We start from the raw sequence: 20410 nt of genomic DNA, 5'->3' as shown, positions 1-20410 counted from the left end.
ATGTGAGTGAGGTAAAACACAAAAACCCAGTGAGGAAACAAAATTACTGGTATTTTGATTTCCTGAGAAATCAAGTAAAGCTGAAAATCAGCCTTCAGGAGAGATTTTATTCACCCTTAAAACAATAATTAATTAATTAATTGGATTTATCAAACTTAATTTCTCTGTTTTTTCTCCCCCCCCCCCCCCTTAACTAAAAGGCCCCTAAAAATAACTCTCTCTGAGGAAAGCCACTCTTTGCACCTCCGGGTTTCCAGAATACAGGTGGAGAGCGCAGGGCTTAAAAATTAAGCAGCCGCCGGGAAACCCACTCGGCACCCCGCGGAAAAAGCCCGGGCGCAGCCCAGGTGCTCCCTCCCCCTCCCCCCGGCTCTGACTGCCGGTCCCTCTCCCCTCCCCCTCCCCCTCCCCCCCCCGACCCGCGCCGGCTGGTCCCCCGGGGACGCGGCGCCGGGGGATGGTGGCGGGCGGGGCGAGGGAGCGCGGCCCCGCCCACTGCTGGTGACGCACCGCCTCCTCCCGGCCTATGGGAGAGGGCGGGAGCGGCGGCGCTGGGGCTGTGCGCGGCGGCGGCGAGCGGTGAGTGAGGGGACGGCGGCGGGCGGGCGAGCGGACGGCCGGGAGGGTGTCAGCCAGCCCCTCCGGCCTCCCGAGGGGCTCGGGGTGGCGCCGGCCCGGCCGCGGCACCGCCGGTACAGCGGCAGAGCCCACCGGGGGCTCGAGGCGGGATTGCTCGGGCTGCGTGCGTGTGTCTGCAGCTGCAGACGCCGGCGCGGCTGGGTGGGTGTAGAGCCGGTCTCCGGGCGACGGTGAGGCGCTGCGTGAGCTCGTTAAGACAACCCAGGGTTTAGGCAACGGCTGGGAAAGCGCAGGTACGAACAGCGAGCCCGATCGCAGAACTGCTGGCTGCGGGAGGGCTTGGTGCCTCCCTGTCTTTTAAAGAGTGTTTGTTCCCATGATCTCTGATGTAGGACTCCGCCGTGATTTACAGCTGTGTAAGTGACTACTGTTAGTAATGATTAACACCAGACAGTAAGAAACTTTGGCTTAAGTAATTAGTAATCTTGTTTTGAACCAGTGCTTTTTGTTTTGCTGAAGTGAGTCCATCACCTTTGGCAACTATGATCTTTATATGGATGTGCAAAAGCTCTGCATGTATATACATTATATTATTATGTATATACATTATATAATCATGCATATTATTGTGTGTAATATATAAATATATAATGTATATAGTATAATGTATATAATGACATAATTTTGTATTAAATACATCGTATTTATACCTTTTTGTTGATCAGGAGACTGCCTCATTATTATTTTTAAATTCTGTGTGTTATTTAAATTAAGCGGCCTGGGCATTTTTAGGTCCATATGAAGAAAGCCTCCGAAAACACAGTGTGCAATTAAAACTAGCCGATCTATAAACGAAACGAAGTTCCAGTGATTGAGTTGCTGGGTTTGCCTTGGGCCGCATACAGGAATGAGGCACAGCGGCAGCTGCCTGCGCTCTTCCTTGAGACGCCCGTGTTTGCTTGGTGTCTCGCACCCAGCCCGCTGAGATTGCCCCGTAGAGACACACAGTTGCCGTCAGATCGGCGCAACGGGCTGGGTGTTCTCGCAGCCCCTTCGAGGATGTGGCAATTCTAGGTAAATATTGCCTAATTCTGCTAGCAGTGGTGGAAAGGTAAAGGCAGACGGAGGTGTGGAGCCAAGCCACTGAGGATCAGGGTCTGGCCCGCCGAGGTGCGTTTGAAGCTCCCACCTGGCACGTGCCCACATCACCCGTTGCCCAAGGAAAACGGCAGCTTGAGTTTTCGTTGCCCACTCTGCTCCTCACATGGACAGGAAGAGGATGGTCTTCCTATTTGCGCTAGCGAAAACTGAAACTAAAAGTAATGCAAGGCAGAGCTTTCCTGAATGACACAAACTGGACTTCCTTTAGAAAAATGGAAATACTGATGTTTTCTTTGTGTAGAAGATGAAAATAATATTTATGCCCGCTTCAGCCTAGGGTATTATGCTATGTTTCTAATGCTTGACTTGAAATCCAGAAGTCTCTTGTTTATCATGTATATTTTATATTGAATCTAAGAAGTATTTACCCTTTAATGAATTTCAGTTTAAAGATCTTGCATTGGAACACCATGCTTTTATTCATATAAATACTTTTAAGTATTACCTTTATTATAGTTTATTATGATTTTAAATTTTATTTGCAAAATAATTACATTTAAGTATTTTTCTAAAAAAGGAGAAAAATGTTCTGAAAATATTACTACTAAGGTACTAACAACATAATCTCTCCAATGCTGTAGTGTAATTAGAAGACAGTAGCACCTAGAAGTCTCATTCAGTTATTTGTGCCCCATGGTAGGAGCTGTGCAAATATAGGCAGAAGGGCAGTCCTTGGTCCCAGAGAACTTACGAAATAGAAAACAAGACACTATTTGTGAAGATAGACAGAAATAGTTGTTTAATCAAGTACCTCCAAATGTTCATACTGGTGGCAAATACATTATAAATTATATTGGTATCATGGTTCCTCTTTCATTTATGTCTCTGTAGTTTAACTGCAGTTAACTGTTATCAGCTGAGCTACTGGAATTAAGGATTCCTACTTCTATACCATAGCAAAACAGCAGTTGCCAGCTTGCAGATGCTCTTTCCTAAAATTAGCTGTTTTGTGATAGGATCTACTGCAATAGTTGATATATTTGAATAAGGTAGTAATTTATTTGAATGATGCAGGTTTGGTGGGTTTTTTTGTTTGTTTTGGTTTTTGCCTTTTTTTTTTCTTTTTTTTTCTTTCAAGATATGTTTATGGTACAATCAGTCAGGGATAGCCCAGTAGAAAGCTGGAGTAGCGTCACAACACTGCGTTGCTGTGTTTCATGTAATATTGCCTAGATCCTGTCTCAACAGACTTACGGTTTTCTGGTTTTCCCTTGTTCCCTGCCTTGCAGGCAGAGCTGGGTAAACATTGCCTTTACTCTTCAAAGCCTCTCCCTTTCATCTTTTAATACACTTAGGAGTTGTTTTCAGCTATGCTTTTCTGCATTAACTCCTGAAGAACAGCTATTCTGAAGGCAGCACCTTTCATCAGCCCTGGTATACCTGCTTAAGCTACCTCTGCACTCGCTGCATGCCCTCAGCACTGTGATGCTTTTAGCGTAGATGCAGCGTACAGGTCGGACATGAGCAGTGCCCTGCTGTGCTGCAGGCTCCGAGTGTCCTGGGATTTCCCTTCCCAAGCGCAGTGCCACACAGAGCGAAAACCGCTGGGGATTTGGGTCAAACTGAGTAATTCTCGGGCATAAGAGGAGGTGGAGCATTAACTCAAGCCGGCAGTTGGTAAACGTGTTGTGATGTGGCTTCTCGGGGTGAACTGTCACCATCTAGCCAGGACTGGTGATGTGACTGATGTAAGGTAGTAGCGCTGAACAGATGAGGACCAGAACATAATAAGGGCGAAGGCTATGTTCCCAGAAATTTTTACAGAGCTCGCACTGCTGCGGCACGTGAATCTCTTACAAAATAGATTTTCCTACTCACAGAAGGTCGTGGCAGTCATCATTTTGAAGCTTCCTGCATCCTGTTTCTAGTTAAGCAACCCTAGAGCACCTGTCCTTGATGCTTCCCTCCATCCCCTTGATGCTTATTGCCCCTGCTGTAGGGCAGTGTTGCCTTTGGCCCAAGGGGCTGCACCTGCTGGTACCAAATGTGCTTGCTTCAATGTGGTGTTCCCCCTCTGCCTGGCCTTCTGCTGGTCCTTCTGCTGGTCCTCTGATCCTGTGGCGTGACAGATGCTGTCAAGAATATTGGTACAGAACTTGGGCCCTCCTGACTGTAAAGGGCTGAATCAGTCTTGCAGCCCTTTTTTAGTCAATTTTTTCTCAGCACTTTTCCTAATCGCCATCATATCAGGCAACCGCAACCTTCTCTGCTTTTATCATACAATTTTGTAATTTCTCCATCTGAAAGAAGGAAACACTTCTCTGGCATGCCGATTTAAAAAAAAAAAACAAACACCACAACAAAACCCACACCATAATAAATCCCAAAGTAAAAAGGTTGTGAACATTTGCTTAGCAGCATGGACTGCTGGAGATGTTCCTTGCTTCCTGGGAGTAGGCAGGTAGGATAGGAGATGAATTCGGTGTATCATATCTCTGCAGTGTATCACATGGATCTTATTCCCTGCATGTGGTATGTAGTATGCATAAACTTTTGGCTTTTGTAAGCAGAGAAGTAAGAGATCGGGTTAATTTAGGATATTGTGATTTTTCTTTCTTTCTTCTTGTTAAACATTTTGCATCTTTTTATTATTTCAAAAAAATAACTCAGCAACTTTTTTGTTCTTCTGATACTAAAAATACTAAGAGATAAAAACAGCTATGTATCCTACTGGAATTTCCTGACTTCTTGGCAGGATAACTCTTGGGATAGAGAAGCAAATTGTGCTATAGTTGCTTGTTGACTACAGGGAACTACATGCACAAGTCTGGTGCATAGTATTTTGGCTCTGGACCTATTTATTTGTAGCATTCCTTGCTCAATCTCTACACAGTACAGCTTGGGCATGGGTTGGTTGCCTGGATGTGGGTGACTGGTGCCTTTCAAGGGGGCTGTTCGAGGGGATCTGGGACATCTGTATGAGGCTGACATCATGCAACATGACCTACAGCTGATCCACCTTCTTCTTGGGCAGCAGCTGACGAGTAAGTAGGACACTTTGTGAGCATCCACAAAGACACTGAACATTTATGTTTAGCTATCTGAATCCTACTTGGGCAGATTTCTGCAGAGCAGGGGGATCAGTGGGAGATTTAATGGAACATAATCCAATAATGTAATTGCAAATGGTCCTGCATTTCCCACCATGTTCCTCTAGTGATCCTCTTTCAACTTGGAGAACTTCAAAATAGTATTTCTCTTCTCGAGGTCTAATTAGTGATATGTATTCACAAAATCTTTAAATGCCCTCACGGCTTCTGGTCCCAGAAACCAGTTTCCTTTCAGACTTTGCCAGGCATGTTCTCCACAGACTGTGCGCTAAAGGAGTCAGTAGCCCACACTGCCTGCCAGCCTCTCTGCTGGCCCTGTACTTGCTCCCCGCTACGCTCATTCCTTCAGTACTTCGGGGACAGTCACATAAATAATGTACATCCTGCATTCTTGCTTGTTTTCTTCTGTTTTCGCGAAAGCCTGCAGTTAAACAGGGTATGTCTTGGGATTGGTGCTATGCAGGTGTTGCTCAGGGTGTCCGTACACCAGCACTGCACGTTGTCTCACTGGCACCTTGGCACAAGTTATTTCAAAATGTCTCCTGGTATGGCAGACAAATTCATTAATAGCCGTGAACCTTGCAAAAACCTTTACAGCTCGGCATCACTCTGTGGGCCCAGCCCAGACGGAAGGACTTGATCGGTTTGAACGGAGTTTCTCTTTGCTGCAGCATCTTCATGTGACTGGCGTTACAGATTGCCCCAGAGTTGTTTAGCAGGATGCACACTGATAAGTGGTTTATTTGTTCTCAAAGAAATGAAAAAAATGATTTTGTTACGGATCTTCTCTCCGGTAACTCTTGTGCGTAAAAAGAGAAAGCAGTTTACTTTCCATGCCTGCTTTTTGTGGTATGAAGGAATTCCTGTTTCTTGGTATTTAAAGGATTTGTGGCTTAAGAAAATTACTTCTTCCTCTCCCTTTCTTCTCTGTCAGAGTTGTCTAGGAGGATACAATCACTCATAGGTAAACTACTCTTCAAAGTAAAATGGATGTTCTACTCCTGTAGCAAAGCATCTATTTTATTGCAGAGCTGACAATGAGTAATATACCCTGACCTCTGTGTGTGTGTGTGTGTGCTGCCAACACATCCTTCAAGTTCAAGTTCCTGCCCCTCCTTTCCCTCAGGGAAGCCCTAACTGCTCTCCTACCTTGCTCCATGTGTACAACAGCAGTCACCAGGTTATAACTTTATGCCTTCTAATAGTCTCATTGTTTTAATTGCATAATGGTGATGTGTGGTTTTAAATTAGTCATAACTTCGGTACCCGTTTTAATGAGATCTTCAGCTGTCTTCCCAGAGGGGAAGGCTTTGTTTTTCCCAAGAGCGCCGTGTCTCTTCCCAGAAGAAATGAATTCCTACTAATGAGGCGTGAAAAGGCGAGGTGGTAAGGGGAGTGTTGGGGAGTGGTTACAGGGAGAAGCAAAATAGCTGCGAGTCTCGGGTGCCGGAGAGCATTTTGATAATGCCAGAGCCTATGACGTGCTGGGCGTTCACATGTATAAATAGTCGCACCAGTGCGTAGTGTCATTGTGATCATGCTTGCTTTGAGAACAGCTAAATGTAATAGCCTTGTGTCTCATGGCATGGAGGAACACAGCCCAAAGATACCCTCACATGTCTTCAGACATGTGAAATAACGAGACCAGCGTTCAATGGCTGTGACACCAGTTGGTCTGCTCCCCAAGAATTTATGACTACGTTGCATTCGTTGTGTCTGTCTGGTCAGGGTGAAGATTGGTTGTGGTATGACTATTTGGAGTTGAATCAACAGAATTGTTGGGGAGACAGGAAGGCAAATCACTCATTCCAGAAGAGATAAATAATACACTGCAGAATTATTTTGACCACCTGAGGATCACTAGAGCCTCTATCACTCTAACCTTGGGTGGTAATTGATTTGTCCTAGGCATCTGAAATACAAGTTTGTTGGCAGTGTGGAAAATGATAATTGGGTTCGGTGTATATTATTACCCCTTCACTGGATTTCTAGCAAAGCTTAATTCTAAGGAGCGCTGTCTTTCCCCCATAAGCTCAGCTAAACTAGATAACTTTCAAACCTTGAATAGCCTTATTCTCTCTTTAATGCAGATGAAATTCTGGTTTTCAGCAGTCAGTTAATAGCTAGCTCTTACAGTTGCAAAAGTTGTGTTTTTAGGCTAGATGACAACCATTCTCCTTCCTGTTCTCCTGCTAGATCAATAAAACAGACCCTGTCAAGGACAGCACTATCCTTAGAGTGCTTTCCAAGTATGTAAAGCACTTGCCTGTATATAAAGTGCTGCAGGATTTGAAACCTGCCTATAAACTGGAATGCGTCATCAGTAATCGTTATTTCCATCTCCATTGGCCATAGTGACCCAATTGCATCAGTTCTGCAGAAAAGTTACTGGCAGTGACCAAGTAGGCTGGATGCCTGCAGTGAGGCTTTCCTCTACTGGCTTCCAGCTGCGGAGGATGTGCAGTAACTGGTACCTTCTGCTCCCGCCTCATCTGGGCCGTTGGTTTTGCCAAGTTGCCTTGGTTGCAGTTTCGTTCTGACGCGTGTGTAGCCCTGGACTGAAAAGCCATCGTCCCCGCAGCATCGCTGTGTTTCTGCAAAATGGTAGAGCTGGAGAGGATCTCTTGGTGGTTGTCAGGTCCCATCAGCCACATGATAGGCGTTTACCATGGATTTGCCTGTAGGACCACAAAATAGGATTTCAAATATGTCCGTACATAATGTGTAGGTTTCAACTGGTTTAGCTAAAAGTGTGATTATAGAAATTGACACTTGTTCAGTTTTAAGACTGGATTGTGCTTTTTTTTGTCCTGAAGTAAATATACTTAAGTGAACCTGGAATAAGCCTTACTTAAACAACACAAACCAGGTTCATCTTGATCTGTTGTTTTCCCATAGGCTTTAATACAGTCTGAACTGACCAGGTTTAAAATGAATTTCAATCTGTGCATTCTGCTCATTTAGGCAGCACCTGCTCCATGAGTAGGAAGTCTTTTTCCTGCTAAAGGCAGAAAAAGTCCTTCAGATTACTTAGTGGTCTACTTGAATTTATTGTTGGAAAAATATCATGTGGGTTTGGGCAGTGTGAAAGCAAGCTGTGGGCCGTATTTGTCCTGCAGGCATGAAGTTTTCTACCTTTGCTCCTCTTGGTGCTGGACTTTGAGCCAGTGTTTGTTGCAGGCTGGCCGGCGACTCGTTTGGCTTGGCTGTGATGGCAGAGCAGTCAAACCCAAGTGCTGCTTTTCTTCTCATCCTCCTGTTTTTATGTGTTTGTCATGTCTCCTGCTGTTCTCTCACAACTTCTGAAAGGAGTTTTCCATACCAGAAATCTGCCTCCCATGCTGAGAGTTGGCCAAGGGCTGATGCCAGTCTTATGAAGTCACGGTGCAATAGCGGGGTCCGTAATTGGGGTGAAAGTAACCAAAAACACATCTTAACGTTTAGTGGGCACAAAAGAAATGAGAAGCAGAAAATCCAGGGATATGGATAAATCAATGATTTTCAGCCTGATTTTCATATTGGTCAGTCTCATGAAAAGTTCCTCCTGCCAAATGCTGTTTGCTCCTCAGAATTGTCTGCTTTAGTAATGAGTAACGCTATTTAGAAGCTGGTTACTTCCAAAATATTGTTTTCATGCCACTGCCGCAGGCTAGCTCAGAAAGAAAACAAAGCCTGTTGAACAAGCAAGCTGCCCAGTTGAAATCACTGTTAATACAGTCTTAGTTAATTTAACTGTTGATAGATCCAGCTCATAAACTAGTGCAATGTATGGGTGCAGCTACACAGATGCAACACCAGTAGGTTTCTGCCGTAACGATGGGCCCTCTGATGCATTCTTCAGGGGAAGAGTGAATTGCCACTGTGTGAAAGACTGGACAGCTGATGCAGCTGGACCATTGTAATGATCCCTCATGGGCTTTGTCAACTTGAAAGACCCAAGAAACACAACAGTTTGAACAGAGTTGATCAAAATGCTTGGTGAGCACACTGTATTGACTGCAGTATCTTCTTCCTACCGCTGTTTTGAGCCGCAGTTATAGACACTGCTTAGTATCGATCCATCTCAGGACGTTATTACTTAACTATTCATTTTATTTTTGGCTGTATCTGTGCTTGGGCTTTCCCAGCCATCTCCCCGGATGCATGTCATGAGACTGGGACTTCTAATTCTGTGGTTACAGCCAAGACTATTGCTTTTGCTTCACTTTCCTCTCCGGGGACAAGAACAAGCACTAGCACTTCCTAGACAGGACCAGGTGGGGCGTCACAAAAACAGCCGTTTTGGTAGAATAAGGAAATCCACAGCAGGAAGAAAGCCAAGCTAAAACACGTAGTGCTACGTAACAGCAATTCAAGCAGCAGAGAAAAATCATATCATAAATTAAAAGCGTTTGAAATGAACAAAAAATGAGAAATTTCTGGCACATGAGATTCAAAATGTTCCAGGGGGTGAGTCAGAAGGAAGGAGTCAGTTGATGTCAGCCTCTGCATTTGAGAGACTGAGAAAGAAATGTTGCAATAAGCCTGCATGGCATTTGCTGACTTTTGCTCTGCTTACGCAGCAGGAAGGAGAGAAGCTGCCATCAGCCCTTCTTTCCCCATGATAAGTAAAAAATTAGTTATTACAGATGGATACCTTGGGGAAGATTGGCTTTTTAGGGCAACTTAATTTGATTTAATGCAATGAAATATTTAATTCCTGTAAGAAACATGACGTTTTGGAAGAAAGAAAAACATCCATTCTCTGAACATAAACCCTCCCTCAGAAGCAGCATTTAAGATTTTTCTTAGGATTTTAATCAGTGTTCTGAAATGCTGATACTTTAGTCTCTATTTACAAATCCCTTCTTTTTGGTTTGTAATCCAGCTTGTAAAAGCAACAGCTGTCTAATGTGTTGTTTGTAACTGGCATCATGTAAAAATATCTAGGGGTAGCTTATATGTCTGTGGGTGCTTTTATATTGCCGGTTCTCATTGGTGCATCTAATAAGATGTGTGTATGGTTTGTGTGTGCACAACACGTACATATTTACTTGTCATTTTTGTAACTGAACAGAACTTTGACTTGGAAAGTACTCAGGTGCTATGTCAGCAAGTGGTTTTAGCCTGGAAATTACTTGCTGCTTTCCCTTTGTTTTCAAAGGTAGTTTTACTGCCAGTGGTATGCCCTATTTATATAAGTATTGGTAAGAAGTCTAGTGCTTATCCAGTATTTTCCATGTTGAGTATGGCTATAGTTGAGAGGTGATTGAACTTGCCAGATTGCCAAGGTTGCTGATTCTGAAATGGATTTCTCTTAGCTCAAGGGATCTCAAAAGTTCTCTGGAGCAAGCATGCTTACTGAGACTTTACCTTGGAGGTCACCAATGCTTCCATTCAAAGACTGCCTCATCTCTTTGCTGGCCTTCTGAAAATGCCCTAGCAACAAAACCAGCAATTATTTACGCTACAAAATAATTTAGTGTAGTTTAAGCTACTTATTATGCACCGTAATGTTTGCAAAGAGTTAGCAAAGGCAGGCTCATGTGGCAGACCAGCTTGACAGGCTGCCTGGAGAACACAGGAGCCAGAGGTGCAGGAGAATTTTGAGTGGCCCCCAGGTTGTCTGCAGAAGCTGTAGCAAGCTTCAGCCCGGAGTGATAACTAATTACCATGACGAAGGCTGGCATGTACTGTTCTTTCAGTGTCTTGACCCACAATTACCGTTCTCTAGCCATTGCCTAAAAGCCCAATCTGCCAGCGTTAGCCTTACTGGTATTTTCTAATGGAAAAAACCCAAAGTAATAGTTGCTCTGGGATCAGCAACCCACTGAAACTGTGGAATGTACATGAGGACCTTTCGTTGAGCGTATGTCTGCAATTTGAGACTGGAGGAAAAAAAAAAGGAGGAGCATGAAGTAACATCCAATGCTCTCTCCTACTGTGAACAGATTTCTTAGTACTTCTTCCTTGTTTATCTTTAGGCTTTTAGAGGTTTCAGAGAGGCTTGGTGTGTGAGTCATGCTGCTGTCCAGCAATATGGTATTAAGTTGATGCACTTCAAAGCGTGATTATAATACCATTGTAATTGGAAATCTGTGACCCACACCTGACACCACAATCCATGTCATGTATATATTTTGGAGTGGAGAGGGAAATTGGTATGTTTGATTAACTCTTTGATTTCCATGTTCCTCTGAAATGAATGAAAATTTCTTTGATAGTTTTTTTAAATGAACTGAATTCATTGTCTTGATAAAACAGGTCTCAATAGCTAGGAAGATTGCAGCGCAAGGGAAGGGCTGGTTGGGGAAAAACAATAACATAGTATTTAAAGAGGAGCTATCTTATACCTGGTGGCCATAAACAAGTATTTAGCAACCAAATGGAGTGAAATCCTGTAGGAAAAGAGTAGTTAACTAAGCATCTTGACAGCAGCGGCTGGAAATCGGAATTTTAAGTGCAGCTGGACAGGCATGATTTTTGGCAGTGCGTTTCTGCGTAGCGTTATGGTTGGAGGGGAGGTCTGTGAATCCTGTCAGTGATTTGGAAAGCTCTTGTTCTTTTAAAAGCAACTTAGAAGGTGTCCTCGTTTCCTGCTCAGCAACAAAGCGATTCTGCTGCTACTGTAATACAACACGGATGAAGCAGGTACCTTGAGCCTGGAAGGTGAGATGGATTCACTCAAGGGGTACTTTATTTTATTGTGGTCTAAGTGGTCTGCAGACATCTGAGTGCTGTGCTGAGTTAAGATGAAAATGCTTATGTATTTCATATTTTTCTCACTTCTAACGAGTAGACCCTTATGATGATTTGCTGAGGGAAGGTGAGGCGGGTAACCAGCAGGGTAGATGAAAGAAGGAAGGATGCTCTGTGACCTGCACAGTCTAGTTTCAGTCCTCACCATCCTGTTCATGGACAGTGAGGGACACAGGGGAACTCATGACTCCTCTGATGACTGCAGTTGGGTTGACCCCAGTATTAAACTGGACCAAGTGAAGTAGAAGGCATTTGCTTACGCTGAGGCTGAGTTACTCTGGACTGAGTGGAAGTCCCTGCTTGGGGAACAGCATTTGAATAAGATTTTTCCCATCAACAAGCACAGTAGTTTTGTGATGGCCATGTACCCAATTCCTGTAAATGCCAGACTGTGTTATACTGTGGTCAGTTTGGCATCACAGAATGGTACATTTATATGTGTAAATGTATGCTGCCTGTATATAGTTTTCACATTATTTTCTTCAAAACTGGGGAGTAAGCACTCAAAACTTCGCCTGTTTCTTGTACTCTGAGGTTCCACTACAAGTCACTGTCTAAGTCTTTGCTGGACTAGATGAACATTTCTGTTGATATATACAGTATGGCTGTTTTATGACTTTAGGCAGTTTTGTTTCATAAGTAAGTTAACATTGCTTTCTGATGCTTGTTATTCTTTCTTTTGAAACCTGTAATAACATTTCATCTATGCTTCTGAACAGCTATGAATTTACTAAATGGGGCTTTGGCTCCTCCATTTCCTACTTTCTTGCAACAGTACTGGCACAGGCATCTCTCAGGTCCTCCCCTTCATGTAGGACTTCCAGGAGATGCTCTTTCCGCAGCAGTGATGCTCTCTGCCAGTGACTGACCTTTCAGAATTAGGCCAGAACCTGGGGCTTCTGCAAATACAATCAATGCTCCCCAAAATAAATTTGTATTATCCCATCCTGAATCTAAGTACTACTTATGTTTTAGTATGGGATTATATGAGTTTATTATAGCCTTTTTTGAACTCTCCGGAGTTAGCATCTTCTTTTAGCACAGCTCCATTCTTCATATCTCTGCACCCCCCTCGCCCTATCACCATGTGTATTTTCCTTACAAATCCATATGGATCCATCTCAGGTGTGTAGTGAGGTTGGGTGCACACAGGTGTGTTCTGTGATAGTGAACTCCATGTAGGGATGCAGCCTAACTTTCTACAGGCTGTAGATTAGAATTCTTATAACATTTTATATGAGTGTTCAGGTAAGCAAAACCTAAAATACGGGAAAGATCTTGAAGTATTTAGAGATTTAATTGTGATCTCTCTCTTGGTCACATTGAAGCCTTGAAAGAAAGTTTCATTTGATACTGATGACGGGAACAACCTTGAAGGTGCAGGTGAGAACTTCGCTTGTGACTGGATAGGACTTTCAGTCATCACCAAGGTCTAAAAATAAATCACTCTTCCCCGTTAAAGCTTGAAGGTGGTCGTTTAGTTATATAGAAATAACCAAAGGTGGGTGGATGGGTAATTCTTGAGCCGAAGATCAACAGTTATTGCTTGAGAGGAAACACTGGCCGCGTGGAATCTGTGAGCACTCCCAGAGCAGGCAAGAGCATTGCAAAGGCCACTGCCCAGCAATGAGTGAAATCATAAAATTTCTGTGCAGCTAAACACAGCTACTAGTGAGGCAGCCGGGAGGGCTCGCATTTGTTTGTGCTGTTCTTATAGCAAGTTGTCATGGTTTTTGTCTGTGGTACTGCTTGAGATGTCATCTTTCAGTTTGGGAATGCAGGGGAGAAGTTCCTTCCTCCTTTAAGAGCAATCCATTTGCATGATAAAAGGGCATTCCCCTAGTAGTATTAAATAAACTGTTTTAATTTAGATTTTAAAATATAAAATCAACTCTAAAATATGAAATAAAATAGAATACTTAACAGTATTTATCTATTATCCTTAAGGAGAGCACTGCAGTTAATCTGTTATCCCTAAGACAACCACCGCAGTACTTGGGTTTGGTTCCCTCCCCGCCCGCCCCCCCCCCTTTTTTTTTTAGGCCACAGGAAGTATGGCAAGTCATCCTACGTAATCTTTTTGCTTTTGAGTGGTTGGTGGTGGTAGTTGTGGAGCCGTTCCCTGGCGGTTTCGTTGGTTATACAATTAAGAACCGTCAAAAATATGTACTGCAAGGAGCAGGTGTTATATTAAGCCAATGAAACTAAGTAATAATAATAAAAAAAGTCTTCAATCTGATAATAGATCAGAAGCAGAATGAAAACTTACTCTAAGCAACGGGGTTTTTTCCCAGTCACAGCAGAAAGCATTTTATCAAAAATACAGATCTACCACTGACTTTTTTGATTCTTTTTCCCAGCACTGGTACATTTCTCTGTCAGTGGAAATTTTTTTTTGAGTAAAAAGACCAGCAACCTTCTGTTTGTCTTCTGAAGGCTGCTTCTCTCCGTCACTGGTATTTTGGGTAGGGTTTTTCTGAAGATAAGAAGACATCTTCTTAAGCAGACAGTTGAACTGTTCTGCTTCACTGGCTTCTACATGTGTTAAAGAAGTCCCAAAATATACGTCTTGCTACCAGACAGACTACTGCATTCAGTATGTTTGCAAGTGGCTGCAGCACAACTGGGGCAATCTCCCACTTGCTGAAGTCAGTGGAAAAGGCAGCTTTGGTGGGCTTGCATTTCCCTCCCCCCCCCCGATGAAAAAATGATGTATTTTAAATATTTTAGGAAGGTTTTGGGGGCTGAAATATTCATTTTAGTCATTAAATATTTAAAATTGCGATGGCTGTTTGGAGTTTAAACTGTTCTTTCTAACCTGCACTGGCATATAACTCGGTCATTAGAAAAACGGATGGCAAAATGAAATGTGTTATTTCAGCCCTGTCATCCACTAACAGTGTCAGGAATGAGATATTTTGGGCTTGCATAATTTCTTACTTAAATCAGTTAAGAGACAGGAGAGAAAGAGGCTGCAGAATCTGATAGAATAAAGATATATAACTGAAAAAAAAATATTGAATTGCCATTTAAAAAAAAAAAACCAGAACACATTCAACTACAACAGAAGGGGGGAACCCCCCCCCCAACTGTATAGGTTTACAGCTGCACCCAATGGGGAGAAATAGCAGACAGAATCCTATTCTAACAGCCCGAGCCCTGCACAGTGTTTTCTGTGGTGTGGGCTTGTGCTCTTCTGAGAGGTAAAAGCCATTTATCTCCACCAAAAGGGAGGCTCCTAACATACTTCTGTGTTAACAGCAGTTGTAAGTGATGAGCCAAATTCTTGCTCCACCTTGCAGAGCTGCTTGGCACTGCTGAGCCTGTGCATCAAGAGGTGTCCGAGTGCTATTCTGTGCCTTCAGCCTGGAGCATATATGCCAGTTAAGCATAAATACATTGAGTAAAAAAAAAAAAAAAATTATTGGGAGTGTGTTTTCGATATTCCTCTCTGCTTTTATCAGCACCATCCTAGCTACAGAAGTGAAATGGTGGCCTTATCTTTATGGAGACGGGAGCTGTACTGGTGGCACTGTTTAGGATGTCTGAAGTCCTGTATATGGACATTTCTATTTGGAGGCAGAGTATCCTATTTTGATATAACTGATCCTATAGAAATTTGACAAAGATGTGTTTGTTCGAAAATAATTTCCTGGTCAAAGAAATATATGTGTGCTTATCTTTGTGCTGTGTTTCATTAAAATAGGTGGAGTTGTAATCTGAAAGTTAGGCGTGTTTGTAAGAGGCATTGGGCAGAGGTGGGGTGTCCAGGAGTCCTTAGCTGGGCTTGACCTAAATACATAGTTGTATAATAACAAGAGCGGCTCCAAGCTCTGTATCGCTAAACCTTAGCAAACCACCTCCAAAAACATAGCCATGTGTCTTCCCTAGTCACATGTGAACATTTTGCAGCTGGCTGACAACAGCTGCCGGGGATTCCTTAAGAAAGCTGCAAGTTCACCTTTTCCAGTGCAAGGTACCTGCCCAGAGGGATGTGCGGGAGGATTTTGCTCAGCTTCTCCTGCTCAAGTGGCATCCATCCTGACCGTGGTGCCAGTGCAGGGAGTTGTGCTCCTGGGGTGAAGGAGGGATCCTGCTTGGGTCCTCTTGGTTTGGAAAGAGGAGGTTGACTTCTAACAGCTGAGGAAGCAATAGGATGTTTTTGTAGCTGGGTGTTAGCTGGCAGTGGCTGGATGGCATGTGGGAGAGGTAAAGGGGGAAGGCAAATTGCAAATCCTTTTCCCATGGCAGTTGTTTTTAGGCAGGCAGTGTGTATGTAAGCTAGCAAGTGAATAAAGCTGCCCTGCTCTTCCCATGTGGGTACCTGTCCTGAGCAAACCAGCTGGTTTACGGGACTGCAGAGGTAGTTCAAAATTTATCGGGATTTCCAGTGAAAGAGTAGATTTAAAACATAAGTTAATGACGGGATTTTTTGATTTGGTCTTATTATACGCTTCCCTACCTGGAGGTTTTAAAACAGTGGACACCGTGAAATTTAGCCTGAGTTTTAGCTAGCCTGCAGGATCCAAACAGTTTGTCTCTCTGCTTATCTCGGTTTCGGAGAAACAGGTGAGAGGGGCTTTTGATTCTGCTGACTCAGATGTTTTAGTGTCTCTGGACCTCAGCCGCAGTCACGCAGACCTGTGCTTGGGTGCCTGGGAGCAAGGCGTGGGCAGCACTGCCTCGGCTGTGTTTGTGCACTGGGGATGCTGGCTGCGCGGAGCTGTTGGGAGGTGGGTGCAAGGATGAGCCCCAGGGCAGCTCTTGGAGCAATGAAGAAAAGCACTGACTTCCAGAGATGGACAGGCATCACTGGACTGTCACGTATGACAAATATCCCCAGAAGGGGACTAATCCAGTGCTTCTAAAATGGGATTTTTTTAAAATGAATGAATTCTTAGATATAGTTAATGCAAACATGTTTTCTGGTATATATGGCACTGAGCCTGGCTCTTTCCACTGTCTACTAATGCCTAGCAAAAGTGATAATGACCTTCAAATAACTATTAAATGCTAATCTGATGTCTCTTTTGGTTTTTTAGGTTGATTTTTATTTTAATACAAACCAGTGAAGATGACACCAAAACATGAAAAACAGGTAAGTCATGTCTAAGCTTTAATAAAAAAGAATTCTAGTTTGGTGGTTGTGGATTGAATTTTGTTAAGGTTCACATGGACCAGGAAAGATTGGTTGTATTCTTCATGCTTTTAATAGCCAGGCTACAGAATATTCTGGAGTGATGCAGTGCCAGTTCCTTCTGTTAAAGTTTGATGGAAGAATGAAATATTCATTGGATCAGAGAGGAGGAGAGTAAGTGACTCTGTGCATAAGGGGCTCAGACACTGAGACAGGAGAGAAGGACTTGGATTTCAGTCTTCTCTCCATCAGTCTTCAGGTATTTCGTAGGACGTAATGGTTGGAGCTGGGTCTGAACTCTGATTACCAGATGCACGGACCACAAGGATCACACTTGCATGTTCTCTTTTGCTCAGTCCCAATGAACATTAAAAGTTTCAACAAATTATTTTGTCTCGGCTGTTAGTCTCTTACCAGCCTTACTACTCTGCGTGAAGTGAAGATGCCAATGCTCTCAGCATGAAAAGCCCCATGTCCTTTGTGGTTATCCTTTTACTAATAGGCAACCTGATGGGAAACTCTATTTTTTTTCTTGGAAGCTTTGTGGAAAATGACTCTTTGGGGGCTATTGACTAATCAAATGTGTAACAGTGGCACCATGGAGCATGAGGTTATCACCTGATATGGTCCTGAGCACAGAGATTTGAATTAAAAGGCAGTTGGAATGATTAATGCAAATAATTATCCAATGCGAGATTATTTTTATTGCTCCTCCTTGTGGTAGACTTTTTTTTCCCCATATTAAAAATAGATGTTTCCATGTCAGATTTCCTATTTTCCTAATAGGAAAATGTTAAAAAGAGACATCTCAGAAACACAGTTTTTGTGGTCAAATTCTATACAGTAGAGCTTCAGGCTTATCCTTGTCTCTGAGCAATCCATTGCATTGTGCAGAAATATTTCCAACAGGAGAAGGGGGGGGGGGGAGGGGGAAGGGGAGGGGAAAAAAAAAAAAGAGAAAGACTACTTGTGTTTGCTTTGGATGCTTTTATGGTGTATTCTTCCTTTTGAGGCAAATCCAAATGGGAATGTTTCAGTTTTCAGTGCTTGTGTGTACATGACCTCAGTGCTGCCCTTTTCCTCTGCTGTCAGCACTCATGTTCTTTGCATAGGACTGTAACCATGAGGGAGTAGGTGTAAACCAGGCTTGGGGTTCACTTTGGCCATTTTGTCATTTATGTGTGACCCTAACTACTTGGACTGCTCCAGGCCTTGAGGACAGGGTAGCAAAATGCCACCAGTGCCATGTGTAAACTGGCACATCCAGCCAGAAAAGCTGCTCTGCTGATTCCTGCTTGTTAAGTAGTTATGACTACTTTTGGGGCAGATCTGAAGTTCTTCATGAGGATGTTTGGGCCAGCATGGCTGCTGGGATCCATATCAAAGCTATAGCACTAGCAGTTTGGATAAGAAATGTTTTGCTTATGAATTTAGCAGTTTCCAGGGAGGAAGGAATAAATGGAGATGCCACTTTTTCCAGTAGCTTTCTGTTGAGTCTATGTTGTTCCCAGTGCAATGGGCCTCCGCAACCAAGCTTGGACACTTCAAACTGTCAGCAGTAAGTTCTGGTTTTGAGAGAATTGTTGCACTTAAGCATTACAGGACACACATCATTCTTGAATGCATAATAGACATGCATGTATTGCGCCCCTCAATTAAAAAAAACAAAACCAAAAAACCCAAAATGGAAAGTATATATAATGTGGCATAATAGCTAGATCTGCAATTCTGGAAAAACCAAGCAGAACTGGGTGGGGGAAGAAGACACCTTGAAAAGGATTGCAGTTGACGAAAGTAAAAAGTCCCTGAAGCCTTGGCTCTCTTCGGGCTCTGCTTCCCAGTTTGTACGGCTGGACTGCAATGCAGTCTTGTGACAAAAGACGAAGTTAGTCTTCATGTGGGCTGTGGGAGGGAAGAGGTCAGCCTCACCTCCCCTAGGTGAACAGTGCATGACTTGAAGATAGACATGCCTATTGAGAGTATCCTAATTCTTATAGCAAGATGGGGAGGGAAGGGAGAATATACAGAGGAGAGAGGCAATTATTACCTGGAACTGCTGTAATCTGGTGACTGTGACCAGTGAACACAGGATGAACTGAGCATACAACAGCAATCTCCCAGAGGAGTATTCTGCCACCTAACTCTGCTTGAACCCTAACATAGCCTACATGTGAATATTGGCCTTTACAAGCCTACTTTTATAGGGACAGGGAGGCATAAGCACCTTTTCTGGCAGCGTGTCTGCATCTATACTGGGCAGTTAGGGCTGCTTTGATTAAATCAATATTGTTGTCCCGGTGGGGTCTTGCATCCTGGAGAAGGCTTAAAGGTCAAAAGAGAAGGCATAGTCTACGTGTGCAATGCCACTGTTTCAGAGCAGCAGAAACTGTAACGGGAATTAGGATTAACGCTTCCTGGATTCAAGATGTTTATAGGGGAAGTAACCATGCATCTTGAGAAAGGCTGTACATTTTTGGTTTTGTTTTCTAGTTGCTTCATGTTTATCTTGCTTCATTCTGAACTCAGCCTTGGTATTCTTTGGTAAATAAAGGGGGGGGGGGGGAAGAAGCACCCAGTCTTCTGCTGAAATCCTTGTGTTTCAAATTGGAGCTGACACTGACTGTGTGAGGGCTGCGGTTTGCTGAGGTGCTCTGCTGTACTGCAGATCATTTTTACTCTTGGCTCAGTGACATACTGCCTAGACACCTGCCTGCCACAGCGTGTACAGCGGGTCTCCTTTCTTCTATAGGTAGAGTCTGAAGGGTGCTTGACTTCCTCAGTATTGAAACTCAGTAACTATTTAATTGGAAATCAAAAGTGTACAGAGTTTTTTGTGTAAATCATATGGTCTGGAATGATTTGCAAGGTAACCCGTAGCTAACCCTCAGCATATCCAATAGTAACTTTTAATCATAATACTTTGGTATAACAGAGGTTGAAAGAAGCATTTTACTTCGAAGATTATTTTGATTCTGCACGAAGGAGAGAGTTATAGAAGGTTACTTGGAAATGAAGTAATTTGGGGAACCTGGACAAAAGGAGGTGCAATGAGAAGCCAGTACAGCGGTAGATGAGAGGAAGGGGACCGAGGTTAGGTTATGAGCAGGCTACCTGCAGTTGTGACTCCTGGGCTGCAGTAGTTGAGGGGAAGAGGAGAGCAGTGTCCTGTTTGAAGCTTCCTGGCGTAACTCCTCTTCTTCCACTTGCAGGACTGATGCATTTAGTGCTCAGGAAAGAAAAGTAAGTATGTTTAGGAGAAGTGATTGCAGCTCTGGGGAAGAGTGGGACACAGGGAAATAGGAGGCTGGGGAAGACAAAAACTTGGGAGAACGTAAGACTATGGATATGAAAAGATATTACAGTGGGTCCGAAAGTATGCTCTGTCTATGTATGTATGCTAAATATGATAGTGAGGCAGACGGGGGGGAAAAAAACAAAACAAAAAATGGTTTCCTCTCCTTTGTTCAGCACATTGCTCAAGATGTGCTCAGGAGCGGGAGTAACTTCTTCATGTCTCCCACTAGTGTTTTTGTAAAAGTAAAGGCATGACCCTCAGCTGGTAGAATTGATTACAGCTCTGTTCATTTGTTCCTCTTGTGCCATGTTGGCATGGGATTAAAAAGCTGCAGAGGAGAATCGGGCCTCCGGTGCTCTTCAGCGAGGAAAGAAGCAGCAGAGGTGGTGGGAGCCTTTCAAACGGGCTTTCTTTGGCAAGGTGCTCGTGACACACACCAAAAGGGTATCC

At 43.5% G+C, this 20410-nt stretch overlaps 1 protein-coding gene across 1 annotated transcript in view; it reads left to right on the top strand.

Annotated features, from left to right (window-relative positions):
- Positions 1 to 781: 781 nt before the first annotated feature.
- SNX10 (sorting nexin 10) overlaps positions 782 to 20410 on the top strand; it is a 36066-nt gene continuing 16437 nt past the window's right edge. Inside the window, exons 1-2 of the mRNA XM_050891306.1 lie at positions 782 to 872; positions 16571 to 16626. Of these exons, the coding sequence (XP_050747263.1) occupies positions 16603 to 16626 (24 nt within the window). The 5' untranslated portion in view covers positions 782 to 872; positions 16571 to 16602. The remainder of the gene's footprint in view (positions 873 to 16570; positions 16627 to 20410) is intronic.

Source organism: Gymnogyps californianus, chromosome 2, assembly GCF_018139145.2.
Source record: "Gymnogyps californianus isolate 813 chromosome 2, ASM1813914v2, whole genome shotgun sequence".
Lineage (NCBI taxonomy): Eukaryota > Metazoa > Chordata > Aves > Accipitriformes > Cathartidae > Gymnogyps > Gymnogyps californianus.
This window is presented reverse-complemented; position numbering and strand designations above follow the sequence as displayed.